The following is a 16,096-nucleotide window of genomic DNA, read 5'->3' on the forward strand; positions in this document are numbered from 1 at the left end:
AATTCGCTTCAGAGTGGCTCTGACCAACTGACTGATGCATAGACTCATGTCACCTTTATGTCTTCTGTTAAAAGTTGCTCTTGAACACACCGTTAAGACAACAGCTGAGGGACTGCAGAGGTGCAAACACTAGACATCTGTCCTTTTTAAAGAACATTTCGTGGAGACAAACAAAAGAAACTAGCCTAAAAAAAAACAAAAAACTTCCACACCACTGAATCCCCATCAAGTGTTTGATTATATGCCTGAATTACAAATTAAAAACATCTATGTATGTATATTTTTGCATGTTATGTTTGGCTTTGCACTGCCATATTCACCCAGTGGTCTTTTGCTTATGGATGAAAATAACTCTGATGAAACATGTAGAGAAGCCGCCCCTAAATATGTGAAATCACAGGGTGTTTGCTTGTGTGGAAACTAAAAAGTAAGTTTAGTTTTTGGTGCTGCTGCTTCTGAATTATTTCTCACCACCTGGTAGTTTTGTGTCATGTTCTAAATGTTGTGCTGATTGTACTTTTTGTTTTCCAGGGGGATCTACATCACTGGCTCAAGCATCCTTGGTGGTGGAGTCAAAGCTCCACGAATCAAAACCAAGAATTTGGTTAGGTAGGCTCATTCAAGAACTAGAAAGCTACACTCTGTCCAATTCTCCTCTACTTTGTTATTTTTTACGCTTTGTTTCTTTTTTCGTGATTTACGTTAAGTAGCTGCTGTAGGATTAATAAATGACTCCGTCTTTCTATCCGTCCTTAAACTTGATCAGCTCAGCTGCATAGTGTTATCGAGCTAAACACACTTAAATATTGCTGCTAAATGAAGGTGGTTGAAATATCACATTTTTCATTTAATTTCTAACTTCCTGTGGACTCCCAAAATACAAAAAATAGTTTGTGGATGGATTCCTCATGGGAAAACATAGCCAATTAAATATCAGAAATCCACATCAAAACATCTGTAAATCCCTCTCAAATGAGGACTGCAGCTGTGTAGTGACTTGTGGGAACAAACTGCCACTTTTAAACACAAACGCGTCTCTTACTACGTTTCTGTTCTTTTTATTTCTCCCTTCAGCATCATCTTCTGTGAAGCTGTGGCGATCTACGGGATCATCATGGCCATTGTAATCAGCAACATGGCCGAGGTCAGCATTAAGCGTTTTTCTTGTCCATAATCAAGAACACTGTGCAGTTCTCCCATTTTGCACTGCTAAAAAATGAAAGCATTTATAGATATGGGACAGAAAGCTTAATAACAAGTTTAATGATATCAACAACGGAGCAAGGATGTTTTTTTTTTTTTGGCTCTAAAAATAAACTTTCATCTTCCAGAACTTCAGTGGAACAACCCCCGAGACCATCGGGGCAAGGAACTACCAAGCTGGTAAGAAAACCCACAAAAAGACAAAAGAAAAATATTCATTCCAAAGAATGTCAACGCCTTAAAACGGCACCAGGAATTCACTGAATATGACACAAATTGTAATATTCCAGGTGAATATTTCTCACTTTAAAAATGTTTTAATGTAACTGATAGCAAGTTAAATACTCATAAACAGAAACAATTCGAAATCAAGAAACGTAAATATAGAATAGAAGAAAAATACAATAAAACTATGAAAAATGCTTTAAAAATAACATGTTAAAGGGACAGTTCACCCCAAAATAAAAATAAAAAAATTAGTTTTATCTGCAGTGCTATTTATTTATTTTTGGTAGGAGTTGCTTGGTTTTTGAGATGTCAGCTGAAGAGATGTCTGCCTTTTCTCCAGTATAATGGAAGTATATGGCACTCGAGTGGGAAGCAGCTGGGTTGAGAGTCAGTACTTTCAAGTCTAAGGTTCATGGTTCTCTGCCGAGAAACGCTGGATTGCACCCTCCGGGTTTGGGAGTGAGGAGGGAGCTGAGCCAGAAGGCAGAGCTCTAAGTTTAGCAGTCCATCTACATTTCAACCCTCACCTGTGGGACGCTGTCTCACCTTTGTGTGGTGGCTGTGCTCAGCCTTTAGAGAACGGGTGAGGAGCTCAGACATCCAGGAGGGAGCTCAGAGGAGAACCGCTGCTCCTTCCTGAGGAAAGGGGTCAGCTGAGGTGGTTCAGGCATCTGATTAGGACGCCTCCCTTTTAGGGGATTTACGAGCACATCCTCTGGGGTGGACCCAGAACACGCTGGAGGGACTTTATATTTCGTCTGTCCCGGGGATGCCTTAGGGTTCCCCAGGAAGAGCTGGAAAGTGTCTCCCCCTGATAAACGGATAGAAAATGGGTCTATGTCACACGGATTGTGGCGCTCAAAGAGCCAAAATCATGACCTGGTTACTCAAGTTAAACCATTGTTGTAAGCAGTTTCATATAAATAACTATAGTTTATAGAAAATAGCTCCTACATGAAATATAGTCTCATTATATTGGAGAGATGGCAGACACCTTGACGCACTATATCTCCACAATTAGACAACTCACACCAAGACGATGTCGATCTGATTAATAGCGCTGCAGGTAAGAGGAAACGTATGTGTTTTGGAGTGAACCGTCCCTTTAAGATAGTTGCAACATTCAGTCAAAACGAGTATTAAATATGGATTGCTCACCTTATTAAAAGACTTCTAATGGACTTTGATAGATCTATTTATATACTGTATATATATCATTCACTCATGAAATATTATGCATGAAAAGAAGGTAATATCAAAGACGTTAAAGCAATGAATATTTTAAGATGCTTCAAAATTGTCTCTCAGATTGAATATCAGCCGCTGTTACACTCCGCTTTGGTTTCCAGACCTCACAGGAAATGAGATTTTCTGTTTCCAGTCCCTGCGTGGGTTGCACGCGGAGGTCTCTGACTCACTTGGTTTCCCATCCTCCCAGGTTACTCCATGTTCGGAGCCGGCCTGACCGTTGGCTTCTCCAACCTCTTCTGTGGCATCTGCGTTGGCATCGTGGGCAGCGGAGCCGCGCTGGCAGACGCCCAGAACGCCAACCTCTTCGTGAAGATCCTCATTGTGGAAATCTTTGGCAGCGCTATCGGCCTGTTCGGTGTCATTGTAGCCATTCTGCAGGTGAATGAGACGCGTCTTCACCAGCCATCTTTTCCTTCTTTAGAGGAGATAACTACCCGTGGCATTTAGCTGCTACAATGCTCGACAACAAAAGGCCTTTGTTTCAGACTTCTGAGAATTATCGTTGCAAAGACAGTAATTATTTCCACAGAAAGTTTCGATGGATCTATATTGTGTAGTCGTGATGAGTTCTGTTTGAAATTGTAATAACTGGTTTCTTTTTTTTCCTCCCTCAGACATCGAAAGTAAAGATGGGTGACTAGAAGATGCATTCACACGCTGAGAAGATAAAAAAAAAAAAAAAAGACACTGCTGGAAAATAAGACGGATTATTGTGTAAATACATCGTAAATTATTTAAATGTCTCTATTTGCCTGGTATTGTTCTTTTACCCATCATTTATGCAAGAGTGGTACGTGCACAGCCGGCTGTCTTTTCTTGAGAGAAACATAAATGTTGAATAAGAGGAGTGGGGAAAAAAAAAAAAAGATTGCAGTGTTTCCGGATTATAAATGATTGAACCTTCAGTTCAGTTTGATGAGTAGTACAATCAGAATGTTCATGAATTTCGATCTGTTTCCTCACACCAGCCAGTCTGTAGTCTGACGAGCTGTGGAGACAACGTGCCGCGTCATCAAATGGATCGAATCGCTCTCAAAACGTACCGATGGGTTCATAGTCATGGGTTCTGACTTTCTTCTGACCACTCTTGGATAAACGATGAGTTTTAAAATGACACCGGAGAATTTGAAAATATTTCTGTGTGTGGGTGTCTGTTTGTGTGTGTATGCTGGACAAGTGATTTTTCTTTTTTTCATGTGAAGCATGAGGGTGTTTGCCATTGTGTTCATTACTGTAGCCTGGTCTGTCAGTCATCTTTTTCTTTTTGTTCTGCTAATAATAAGCACGTGGTCCTTAATCCACGCAGTGGCCCAAATGCAGTATTCTCTAGGCCTCCCGCTGTAGAAGTGAGAGGATCTATGAAGTTTAGGATTGGAGTACTGATCTGGAATCACTAGTAAGGTCACTCGAGGGTTGGACGTGCTCTTTGGGAGGCATCCTGTCGTTCATTTCCTTAGTTCCTCAAAGCGTTCTGGAGCTCAGATATCGACATTTGAGACCAGTGAGCCTCCTGAACACAGCTGCCAGCCATAACTTCCTTGTTTACCCCCCCGAGTCTCCTTTATTTAGTTTGTTTTAACCTGGTTCCTCTTCAGTAGTTTTTACGAGAATGTGGTGGCCATGAAAGTGGATTGTTCAGTGTTGACGAGAGGGAAGCCAAAAGATTTTGGATATCCAAAATACTTTCTTTTTTGTTTTGTTTGCAGATGCTCAAGTTTAAGTCAAAGTTGCTATCCTCTTTCTCAAGTCACTGTTTATGGACAACTTTATGGATGCAGGCTTTTTAAAATATCCTCATTTTACACAGAAATTCTGCAAATCCTCTTTTTTTTTTTTTTTTTTGTTTTTATTAAACTGTCTTGTTTTGAATGTACGTCTTAACATGTTAGCTGTACAAATCTGCGTTCCCAATATTTTCTAACATTCCTTAAAGAAGCGTAACTTGTGTGTGTAAAGCCGAGTTGTATTTGTGGGTAGAGTGCAATTTGAATGATACAATTAGACTTCTGCTATATCACGACAAAGCCATAAAAAAAAAAGACAAATCAAAGTTCTGAATGAGTACAAACATTAAATCTTTAACGAGAGGAAACCGGACTCTGTAATATACGTAGACCTCCTCCCAAAGGTGTCAAAGCAGCAAGATCTCCTTTAATCCGAGCTGTAACTCCAGTGTTCCTTTGGCGAACCAGGCTCTGTACCAAACCCCAGGCTTTCAGTGAGTGTAGTTGGTACCGTGTGTGCATTATGTTGATGTGATGGTGATCAGAAAATACACTCATTGTTTTTGACAGTGTACGATGATAACAAAAACAGATCTTCCTTCTGGCTTCATAAATGTCCTTGAGAAAATAAAATTGTCCAATCAGGATCTTTGGTCTGTGGTTTTGATTTATATCCGTGTGTGTGTTGTGGTTTTGTCGGTCCTGTAACGTATAAAATGTCCAGTCAACATGTCACTGATGGTCCTGATCCCTGCAGGGATTTCTTGCTTCCACTAGATGGAGCAGAGAACCACAACATCTGTCCCATCGATTTGAACTGTTGTACACTCGGAACACTCACCTGAGGAAACAATAAGGCTCACTTCTGTTATTATTCAACACAATAATTTGTTGACTTGTGTAGCTGCTAACCTTGTTTATGGTGTGCAATTGAATAAAACATCAGTATAGAATTAATAAAGTTGATCTGATATTAATCATTATGGTTCTCAAACATATTATTGTTCTGTTGCAGTTGACTGCTGAAGATCTCATATCCAGCAATAAAGGCCATGTTTGTGAATATCATTGTGATGTCAGATTTTACATTAATGACTTATTAAAGAGAGCATACCTAATAAGTCAACCAACACGGTACAACCAATTAAAACATCTATATTTAAAAGTAAAATTAAAATAAATGTCATTATTTAGATTCCTTTTAATTAAGACCTTGCTTTGTGATCATTGGGACACTATTATAAACAGAGTAAAAGTATTAATTAATTAAGACCATAATGATCAATTTGTCGACTAATTGAGTAAAAGGGAGCAACCAAAAGCTGTTATAGAAAACCTTTAAACGATGGTTATCAAAGGTTAAAAAGAGACAATATCAGCTTAAAAAAATGGAAGTAGGAAGCCAGTTTTTTTACTTAGACATTTTTCTTTTAAATATGTCCTTACCACACTTATAACATCTGTTATCAAGTACAATAAAAATACAATGTATTATCATTATTTTAAAGTAAAATCATTCCCTGTCTGTTTCGTTATAAAATCACCAGCTCCCTTTCTATCAGATGAGCAGAAAGAAAAAAGAAAAGAAAGAAATCGCATTTCTGGCCCACCCGGGCTTCCGTAGACAGCAGGAGCGACGGGACCTGCTCGCTACCACAGCCTGAGAGCATCCTTTTCTCTTCGCTTTCATATCACCCTCACCAAAACACAGCGGGATGACGGGAAATCATGAGGATAGCATCTCTCCACTCACCGGATTGCGCTAGAATATCGTTACCGGGTACGTTAGCCGTTCGGCTCGCGTAATGCTGCACAACATGAGGCTTTCATCATGATGGAGAGCAGACATAATAGGCTGTCTGTGGAAACGAGAAGAATATAGTTATCGCTTCCACGGCGAGCCGGGCTGAGCCTCGAGCTTTTAGTGCTTTTTTTCTTCTTTTTTTTTTTACAAACATTTCTGGCAACAAAATGCTCTTTGACAGCTTTTTTGATTATTTTTGTCCCTCCTCCTCGGCTGATGTGAACGGAATCAGTGGTGCTCCAGTGAAGAAGATGCACAGATAAAAGTCCTCTAAGGTAGGTGCTCTGTCTGCTTCCTGGGATGCATTGTTTCAACCCGCATCGCATGCACGCTTTTCCTTTGTTTCCATCCAACCTCCATACATTTAAACCTGCAACCTTCTGCTTTTATTTATGCTTTGGATATTATGGGAAGATGGTCGCGTGCACTGCCCCCTAACCCGCTTTTGTTGTCATGCACATTTCCACGGAACTAGCGGCATCTTTACACCCGCCATACTCTGCTTCACCCAGCCTCCCTGCACTGTTCTACTGTAAATGAACCATCTCACCATACAGACTGCTCAGGGGAATATTCAGCCATGCAATTTAATTTAGAGCTTTTAAAGCTTTTTATTATTATTTTTATTCCTCCTTTTTTTTTTTTTTTTTTTTACAACAGCTGTCTGAAATTGCTGGCACTATTTCCCCCCTCCTCCCCCCCTCTATTTCAAAGAGAGGATGCAAAGTCTATGGACAACAGCATCTCTCGTCTCATGGTCTGGTCACAGCACAGTAAGAGCAAAGTGTGCACAGCCAGCGTTACACTGGGAAATGAGAGAGGAGGAGGAGGATGGGGGCTGAAGCTTAACTTAACCAGGCGTTTACACAGAAGCTCTGTACCTAGACCATAATCCAACCCGACATCGCTCTCATTTATGACACAGCATCTCTTTAGGGCTGTGGAGGATAAAGGAGCAAGTGGACTGGAACTACCGCGCTCTGTGATGTGACTAAGTTGTCCAGTGTACAGTGGCCTTTGGCATTTGCATTTTTCGTTTTTCTTTATGCTGTATTGTACAAAACATGTTCTAGTCATGTGAAAGCCATATTTTATACTTTTGACAGCAACTCAGAGATTTTTTTAAAATGTTTTAATTCAGTGTCTGTGCTCTTATTTATGGTTTAAAAGTTAGGCCAGATACCCATAGATGTATGGTGACATCTCAAGATTATTTTCAGTATTAATTCATCTGTTGATTATTATCATGAAAAGCTGGAATAAGGCAATGTTTGGTATTTTAACTTGAAAATGGACTAAAACGATGAAGTCAAAATAGCCGATATATAATAACCGATATCAATTAACCACACTCTTCTTCCACAAACAGGGTAACCATCAATAAACCCCTGTTATACAATAATCATGTATTCAACTCAATGAATGAGTTAACAATTAACACATAATATATGTCGAACCTGGTGAGCCTCTCATGTACTTGAATGCAATCTGGAAGAAGGTTTTCCCACTTGACAGAGCAATCTCAACTCCAGGACCACTTCCTCGCTCCTTCTGGAGCTCTCGACTGTATCTCACGGTCATCACGGACGGATTGTGTCCGCTCAGTTGTGGATTGATTTACCTTTTTAATTGGAGACATGTTGACTTGTCATGGCAGGAAAAGCAGGTGTTTATATACTACAATTAAAGATGGCTGAATTCCATTTGGCTTTCGGGTCCTGGTATTGTGCATGCTGGCTCACCGTCGCGCTGTCTGCTACACGTAAATACATTTTTCTAATTCAAAATGTCTGTTATGGAAAGAAAAGCTCATTGGGTGGATCATTTGTAAGTCAACAGAAGTCATGTTAGAGTTGCTCAGAATCATGAATCATCCACAATAAACTCAAATCAGCTGATGAGGACTGTGTGATACGGTTGAAAGCTCCAGAACAAGCAGGTTAATGGATCTTGAGCGGTCGTCGTTTTGTCAATTCGTGTTTCCAAGTTTCTCACAGCTTCAGTAAACCAGTTCAGAGGTGGTTATGGCAGTAGGCTGTGCACTTACAGGTGGCTTTGTCTTTGTTTTATTATTTGTTGTTTGTGTGCAGGTTGCTTGGTTATGTGCCCTTCTTAAAAAAGAGAGCGTACTGCCGTCATACATGCTCTAATGACGGCTTAATGAGGAAATGCATCAGCAGAATTGTCAGCCTATTGATTGCAAATATCCTGTTGCTGTTATTTTCCTCTGGTGTGCTGCCTTTTCTTCCTGTTGTTGTTTGTCAGGGTTGACTCTGTGGTTAATCAAGCAGAGGCTCACATGTGTTCACAAAGGGTTGCAACTGCTATGTGTTAATTCCTCGCTTAGTTTGTGTCCTAAATTCTTGGTACGTTGCGTGGAAACATTTGTAAAACGGCACACTGGAAGTCACCGTAGCATCACAAGCCGTCACATAACTGCCGCAATATTAAACTGCCAACGATTTGTTGTTCTTCCTACATAGATGGAGATGTTCAGAGTTGTGTTCATGCAGTTTAGAACGAGTGGGAAAGTGATTTAAGCTAACCTACCTGATGCTATTTAGTCATTTAGTCTAACGGTATTAGCATAACGTTGTGGTACTGGTAGTAATAGGCAAACACACACTGTATAAAACACAAGAAGTGAGCACATTCAGCTGTGTCATCACCAGGGGGCCGGTTAAGAGTAGTGAGTGAGGAGTCAGCAGGCAGTATAAAACAGGAAATACAAGGTTTTAAAAAAAAAGTGTAAGTCACCGCAAACACGAGAGATCCTTGCGCATGCAGCCATAACTTTGCTCCCAAAATGCTGTGCGGTTTGCTGCAGCAGAATGCGAGATTAGCCTTGGACAGACACAGAGGTGCACACTCATTCGCGGATGCATGCACGCACACGTGCACATGATCCTCCTGGCAGAGATAACGTGGCAAATGATCAACTTATGAAGAGCTTGTGTAGAAATGTTCTGAGGGCTTTGACTACACTGTGAACATGAGCTCTGACTGAGGGTTTATATATCTTTATGATAGGAAGAAATAACTTCGGACAGCCTGTAAAAATGTTTCTTTCTGCCAAAAAAAACCTGTCTCCTGCGTGCTGTAGCTGGCTTGAGCGGAGCGTGTTGTGTCACTGTTGCAACCGAGTGTTTGGATCAGCTCTGTGTAAATACTATGATCAGCTCCTCCACAGTCACTTCTGCTCGGCTCAGTCCTGCATAGCTTGCTTCGATTTCTTTCATGAAGCCTTGTGTAGTTGGCCTGAACCAAACCGCATGTTCATCACCTTTTCGGATAGGTTGGGATTTATTACCACGTTAACCAACCCCGAGTAACCTCGGGGGGCAAGTTAGGAGAGAAGGACACGTGTGTGTTTGTATTAGTGTCTTTTGTTGTCTACGTTTGCTCACTTTTTCTTTTCTTTAGACTCAAGTAAAGGTCTAACTATCGGCTTCAGGTCATTCTTACAGTATTATTTTCACGCTTGGTGGACTTTTCTCGCCTTTTATACTCGTTATTATACCGCACGACTTTCAATAAAGGTTGCATATATTACCTCACTTGCTCTGAACAAACGCAAGAACGTCAACATTCGACGCATCCGTGGTTCCGAGAAACATACAACGCCAACATTTTTGGCAACTGGGCTGGTTCAAAGTATTCCAATATCTATTTTTGCAGATTATGTCCATTACACAATATGCTAACTGAATGCTACGCAAGTGAGCATCAGCAACAACATCAGTTTGATTGGACTGTTTTCTATTGGAATGTGAACAATGCAGTGATGCGGCATGCTGTTTTTAGGTTAACTTTTGTCAGACTCCCTGTTTCTAATTATTCCTGTTGCTCATTTTGAAATTGCAACCTTGACGACTTAAGATCATAAACCACGTTCCAGGTTTTGAATCAGGCTTTGCTCCATCGTTCCATCTTCTCTTTCTGCCTTGTTTCCTGCCATGTCTCCACTATCACAATTGCATCACAATGCGCGCCATCCGCATGTGGAGCAGTGCTATTTAAAGAAAGACTTTGACTTTTTGGGAAATGGTAGACAAGCTGTGATGCCACGAAGTAGTCCCGCAGGTGACCCCCTGTAAAAAAAAAAAAAAGACAAGTCGTTTGGGGGTAGAGAGCTACAGACGAGCCCAATAGTTGGTTACAAAATATTTCTTACCACTGTTTTCATTACAGGCCATACTAAATCCTCAATATTCAAAGCAAAGAATCTCCCAGTCTCACCATTTTAGTTTTGTCTTCAGCTAACCCCTCAGTCTACTTTTCTTTTCAACACAGCTACAGATACTGGGATGCATGTTGTTCTCTTTCTCACTTTGATAAATACTCAAACTCCAGCTATTCACCAATTAGCGTTACAAAAGTTAAAATAGCATCCAAGGACTCAGGTTTATTAATCCGATAGCCATTGGAAGCATAATTGAACAGTCGTGGCCCGACGCCTAATGTCCCACTGATGTTTTAAGCCCCCCCCCCCCCCCCCCCCCCAAAAAAAAAGACACTCATTTAAATAAAATGTCTTTAAAACCCCTCACCAAATCCTCATCTCACTCCCTCTCCCCGCAATCCTTCTCTAGTGAAGCCTTCCTTCTGCCGAAGCACTTCATTTATTTCTTTGCTCCATTGCCAAAAGAGCAGCTGGATCAGAGAGCGAGAGAGACAAAGAGAAAGAGGAGAGAGAGTTCATGATGTTTCCACTGTAGTTTATGTATTGTAGCTACACGCGGGACTTTGTTGTATTTGCATAACGGGAGTGCAGCCTGCATGCTGACGTAACGCTGGTGGAGAATTCCTCGGAAAAAAAAGGCTCTCAGCCTCCGACTTTCCGCGAAATGAATTGTTGGCATCAAACAGCGCTCCCTTCTGCGATGTCTCATTGATTTCATCTTGTGTCTCGTCAATTTTGTCAAAACAAACGTAGAAAAAGGGAGCGAGACTTCTGTTAAAACAAAGCAGGGTGCACTTGTTCTTCAATGTGAGGGGGCAGAGAGAAGAGCAGAGAGGCAATGTGATATCAGACTTTTAAAAAAAGTCCAACCTCCTTCAGATCACAGACGACTGAGAGGCAATTTAATATCCGAATGGGCAGAGCTGAGTAGAGAAGAGTTGAGCGCGCAGGAGGCTGGAGTTTTGTTCTGATTAGCTCGGCTTTTACTCTCTCCTCTTCTGCCTCCCAACACTCGGCTCTTTTCCTCTTGGTTCTGTTTTTCGTTGATGTCTTTGTTGCATCAGTGAAACGCCTGGACAAGTCCACGGGCTTCATTAGGGGAGTTTTGTCAAACACGATAATCGGATAACCCAATTGAAGCACAGCAGTTTACGTATTGTGGGGAATACAAAGACACAACACAGGCTCAGTGAGATGCTGCACTAACAGGTGGTAACATGCTAGCAGCAGGATGGCGGTGTCGGTCGATCCAACAATTTCATCCAGAATATAAACTCAAACACTTTGAGGATACCTGACTTTTCCTCTAGTGCCATTATGAGGTTTGAGTTTCTTTAGTGAGATGTCTCACTTACTATTAGATAGAGGGCTATGGAATTTGGTTCAGTGTAGACACTTTGACCCCTTGACTTTTTAATGCCATCATCTATTTTATTTGTCCAATACTTTGATTTATGTCCAAATACCTGCAAAACGTATACAAACACATCAGCTGTACTTTGTGCTTGGTGCTAATTAGCAAATGCAAGCTAACATGCTACACTAAGATGGTTCACATGATGGACTTTATACTAGCTTGACATCGGCATGTTAGCCTTGCCTCAGAAAGGCCAAAAAAGGCTTCAAAATCAAAGAAAACATGAATTGATCAATGGCAAGCACTCGAATAAGAAAGACAATTAAAGAGCGATAAATCTATTTCAAATCTCTCTCTCTCACTCTCACACACACACACACGCACACAAAAACCATGAAAAGCAAGCAGGCTAAGAAACCAAACGAAGACACCGTGTTCTGTCTATCGATGTCCTCCGCTTCCTTTCAGTAATACGGACAGCGCCGCACCCTCAGCAAAGAACAAACGGAGCTGTCCATGGTTCTGAAACACCGGCATTAATGAATCAAATAATTAATTAGCAGAGGTCAGATGTGGTGACGTCGACCAATATCGTTTGGCTCGTTGAAAGTACAAGTTTTGAGAAGAAACACTGACACTCGTAGCATTTCTTGTTCATGAAATAAAATTGTTCCTGACTCTGTTCCTGCGTTCACTGGAAAAAAACACCAGGACCGCGAGAATAACTCCCAAAGACGTTAAACTGAAATGATGTCATGCTTATAAATTGACTTCTCTGGTCTATGGGAGAGGTACACACATGTGTCATCTTCACGGCTTCAACGTTAATAATACAAACAGTCATAATCAACATTGTTGTTACAGTTTTACGGGACGCTAGACAGACACCATCTTGGAGTTTTATGGTCGAACTCATGGATGTTAACTAGCTACGGATGATTAAATTTGCTGGCGACAGTTATGATTGCAGCTGGCGAAATCAACATCCAGCGGCTAAAACTCTCACCTCCTTGTCAAGACAACAGGATATGGTTGTTCAATTCAATTATGATATGAAAACTGCACTCTTTCAAATTGAGATTTCAGATAGATAGATCAATAGAAAACTCTACTCTTTGCCTTTCTCTCTTTCTCTGTGTGGTTCATATTTACAGTATTGATAAAAATACAGGCCTATTGTGTTTGCATCAACAAACATCTATCAAAGCGGCACAAACAACTGTCAGTATAAACCCGGCTCAATGTACACTCAGTCCTACCTTCAGGCTGGACAGACAGACCCATGATTTAGGCGTGCACCTCTGACAGCAGTGGATCATGTGATCTACCCTTTGACCTGGAGCTATCAGACCCATCGAGAACAAATCAGAGGTTATCATGGGGCAACTGTCTGCTGCAGGCTCCACTTTGGGCCTTCTTCTGTGGCTTTGCTGAAGCAGATTAACACGGAATCTGACTTTCAGTTGTTCACCTGTCTCTCATCAGAACTCAACTTTGTGCCATAAAGCAATCCAGCAGACAAACAAGAGAATATAACATTTAAAATGCAGTGTGAGGCTAGCAGCTACTAGCTCTTGCTCAGTACAGATTGATATGGTTGGGTGTAGGACTACAAGGCTACAATGGTTCAGAATATTATATATTGTATTATATTGGCTATTTTCCAGATGCAGTCAAAAAAAGAATTGTAAAAGGGAGTAACAGGGCACAAACTAGTTCAAAAACCAAAGTTATTCAATTTCTAGTGATATAAAACAGGTCAATGTTTGGAAATTTGCATGATTAATGACCTACATTATTAATTGAAAAATCCCAATTTATTTTCTTCTAATTTCTTCATTTGACATCTTGTACTTTAAGTGACTTCAGCTTCTGTGCCTGGTGAAAATGGCGTAGATGGGATGGAGTTATTAGTCACGACTTTACTACTTTATTGCAAAATAAGCTGGCCTCCCAAAATAGAAAATGTGTAGCACAAACATGATGTCAAGCAGAGTAATGAAATTAAAATGAAATGGCCGTTCAGACAGATTTTCAGGCTACTGATGACCTTTTCATCTTTGTAGCAGTGTTGTAATAGAGACCACACGAACCGAGAACAAGTCCTGACCAAGAACAGAGAGTAGTGAGACCGAGGCGAGGCCAAGACTTTGATTAGACTGAGCCAAGATGGAGATCGGACTAGTGCGAGACCAAGACCGATATTCAGTACTACGACACTGCTATGTAGACTAAAGTTCCCCATGATTATCATTACTTGAACCCACTCTGAGCAGAGGTCTTATTCAGTAATTATGTTATAGATTAATTGATGTTAAATTCCACATATAATCCATAGAACAGCTGTCGGTGTAAACGGGTGTCTTTTCACTCACTGTTGCATATCTTCAGCCCTATCTACATCATTTATTTCCTTTTGTTTGTGTCTTTTATCACTGACATCTTTCTTCTGTAAAGATGAGGGAAAAAATGAAGTAAACTGCTGAATCCCGTCAGTTAATGAACGCTGAACGCTCAGCGTTGTGGTGGAGCGGAGCGGCTGATTCATTCATGACGCACCATCACGCGTCTCCACAACGTCGAGACTGAGGCTCGCTCACTCCATCGATGCTCGCAGACTCGGTGACTCGGTGACTGACATACTGGTCCTCTCATACACGTGATAGTGGGCTTTTTTGGGCATAACACAATGATGATTCACAGAGTTGTATTTATTTATTTAAAAATTGTACACATATTAAACAGCCACTCAATTTCAGTTTCATGTACTCTGAATCCGCTCGAGTATTTTCTTAATTTGATTGAGCATTTTGTCAAAGTTGCATCAGGAAATATCTTCTTTTTTTTTCTGAGCACTAATCCAAATATATTCACATACACTCACATTTACATTTGAGAAGATCAAACCAGAGTTTTCTTCTATTTTTGCTTAAAAATCCAGCTAAAATTGATTAGACGACGAATTGTTGCAGCTCTATTTTGAAGATGTGAGAATTTGGGAGCAAGATTTATCTGATATGTTTAAGTATGAGCTGTGGTCGTACTACACGATAGTATTATGTTATAATCTTGGCTGAGACAGACAAAGGCACAATATGACGGGAGGTCATTTCTTTTACTCCAGCACAGTATGTTGTATCGTTACCATCATGCCCCGCTTCTTAGTGACGTGACCCAGATCCTTCGTAATGACAGTGTGTAGTGTGCTCTGTCTTTCTTTCTCTGTCCCCCCCCCTCCCCCTCCCCCTCTCTCCATTTTTATGATATCACTCAGTCGGGGAAATAAATCTTCAGGGCTGACCCGGCTGCACTGTGGTTTTCTGTGTAAATTGATTCGTAGTGTTAAAAAAAACGTTTTTTTTTGGAGACTTAAGATGAACTGCAATACCTCTGACTGAATTTAAAAATTGTAAATACAGATACATGAGATACAAGTGACCTCTTTTTGTTGTGCACAGTGAATGTAGACGTAGCTACTTTTCCTAATGCATTAGTGGACAGTGTTGAAGGATGACTTATGTTCGTCCCACGTGTGCACCGGTCGGTTTGTGGGGGATGAACTTGCCCACGGCAAGATGTGATGCTGGAGTCCATGAGAGAGCTCCGAGGCTCCACGCTATCAAGTGTAGCATGGCTAATGCATTTTTGATAAGACCGGGAGGGCTGGGTTGTAGGTTAGAGAGAGAGAGAGAGAGAGAGAGAGAGAGAGAGAGAGAGAGAGAGAGAGAGAGAGAGAGAGAGAGAGAGAGAGAGAGAGAGAGAGAGAGAGAGAGAGAGAGAGAGAGAGCTGTGATCTTCATCCAGCTAAAATAATTGCCTTTACACCGAGACTATCGATAACTTTGCAGTCGTTTTTTGTTGCAGTCAAATATGAAGACATATTACATTCACATTGTTTAAAACCTGCGTTAACAATTTGTGAAAGAATTCCTGTTCAGAGTTTGGTGATGATTCTCAATAGGTTCATCGCTAGTGGCACCGTTCACATACAAGTACTGATGTGATCCACCATTAGCATGAACATTATGTATTAAAGCTGCATTAACAGCTGAAGAAAGATAATCCAAGTGGTCAGCAGTAAGCAGCTGTGAAAGCTGTAAAGACAAAGTAAATCTCTACACAACGATGGAAGTGGGAGTGTTATCTGTTGTCTTCCACATCAGTTGGTAAAGATGAGTATATAAAATAAACAAAACAAGGTAGCCCGAGGGCTCCACTGGGAACATATGCTAAAATTCTGCGAAAGAAACACACTGAGATAGAGAAGGATGTAGGTGTGTGTGTGTGTGTGTGTGTGTGTGTGTGTGTGTGTGTGTGTGTGTGTGTGTGTGTGTGTGTGTGTGTGT

The 16,096-nt window shown here is 40.9% G+C and overlaps 2 protein-coding genes across 2 annotated transcripts in view; both read left to right on the forward strand.

Annotated features, from left to right (window-relative positions):
* atp6v0b (ATPase H+ transporting V0 subunit b) overlaps positions 1-5,053 on the forward strand; it is a 7,591-nt gene extending 2,538 nt beyond the window's left edge. The window contains exons 4-8 of the mRNA XM_031865480.1: positions 532-609; positions 1,075-1,144; positions 1,332-1,383; positions 2,870-3,060; positions 3,297-5,053. Coding sequence (XP_031721340.1) covers positions 532-609; positions 1,075-1,144; positions 1,332-1,383; positions 2,870-3,060; positions 3,297-3,323 — 418 coding nt within the window. The 3' untranslated portion in view covers positions 3,324-5,053. The remainder of the gene's footprint in view (positions 1-531; positions 610-1,074; positions 1,145-1,331; positions 1,384-2,869; positions 3,061-3,296) is intronic.
* A 970-nt stretch (positions 5,054-6,023) lies between these two features.
* Positions 6,024-16,096, forward strand: part of b4galt2 (UDP-Gal:betaGlcNAc beta 1,4- galactosyltransferase, polypeptide 2) — a 133,554-nt gene continuing 123,481 nt past the window's right edge. Inside the window, exon 1 of the mRNA XM_031865118.1 lies at positions 6,024-6,485. The gene's annotated coding sequence lies outside the window, so the exon portion shown is untranslated. The remainder of the gene's footprint in view (positions 6,486-16,096) is intronic.

This window comes from Anarrhichthys ocellatus, unplaced genomic scaffold, assembly GCF_004355925.1.
Source record: "Anarrhichthys ocellatus isolate YVR2014 unplaced genomic scaffold, GSC_Weel_1.0 scaffold32, whole genome shotgun sequence".
Taxonomy (NCBI): domain Eukaryota; kingdom Metazoa; phylum Chordata; class Actinopteri; order Perciformes; family Anarhichadidae; genus Anarrhichthys; species Anarrhichthys ocellatus.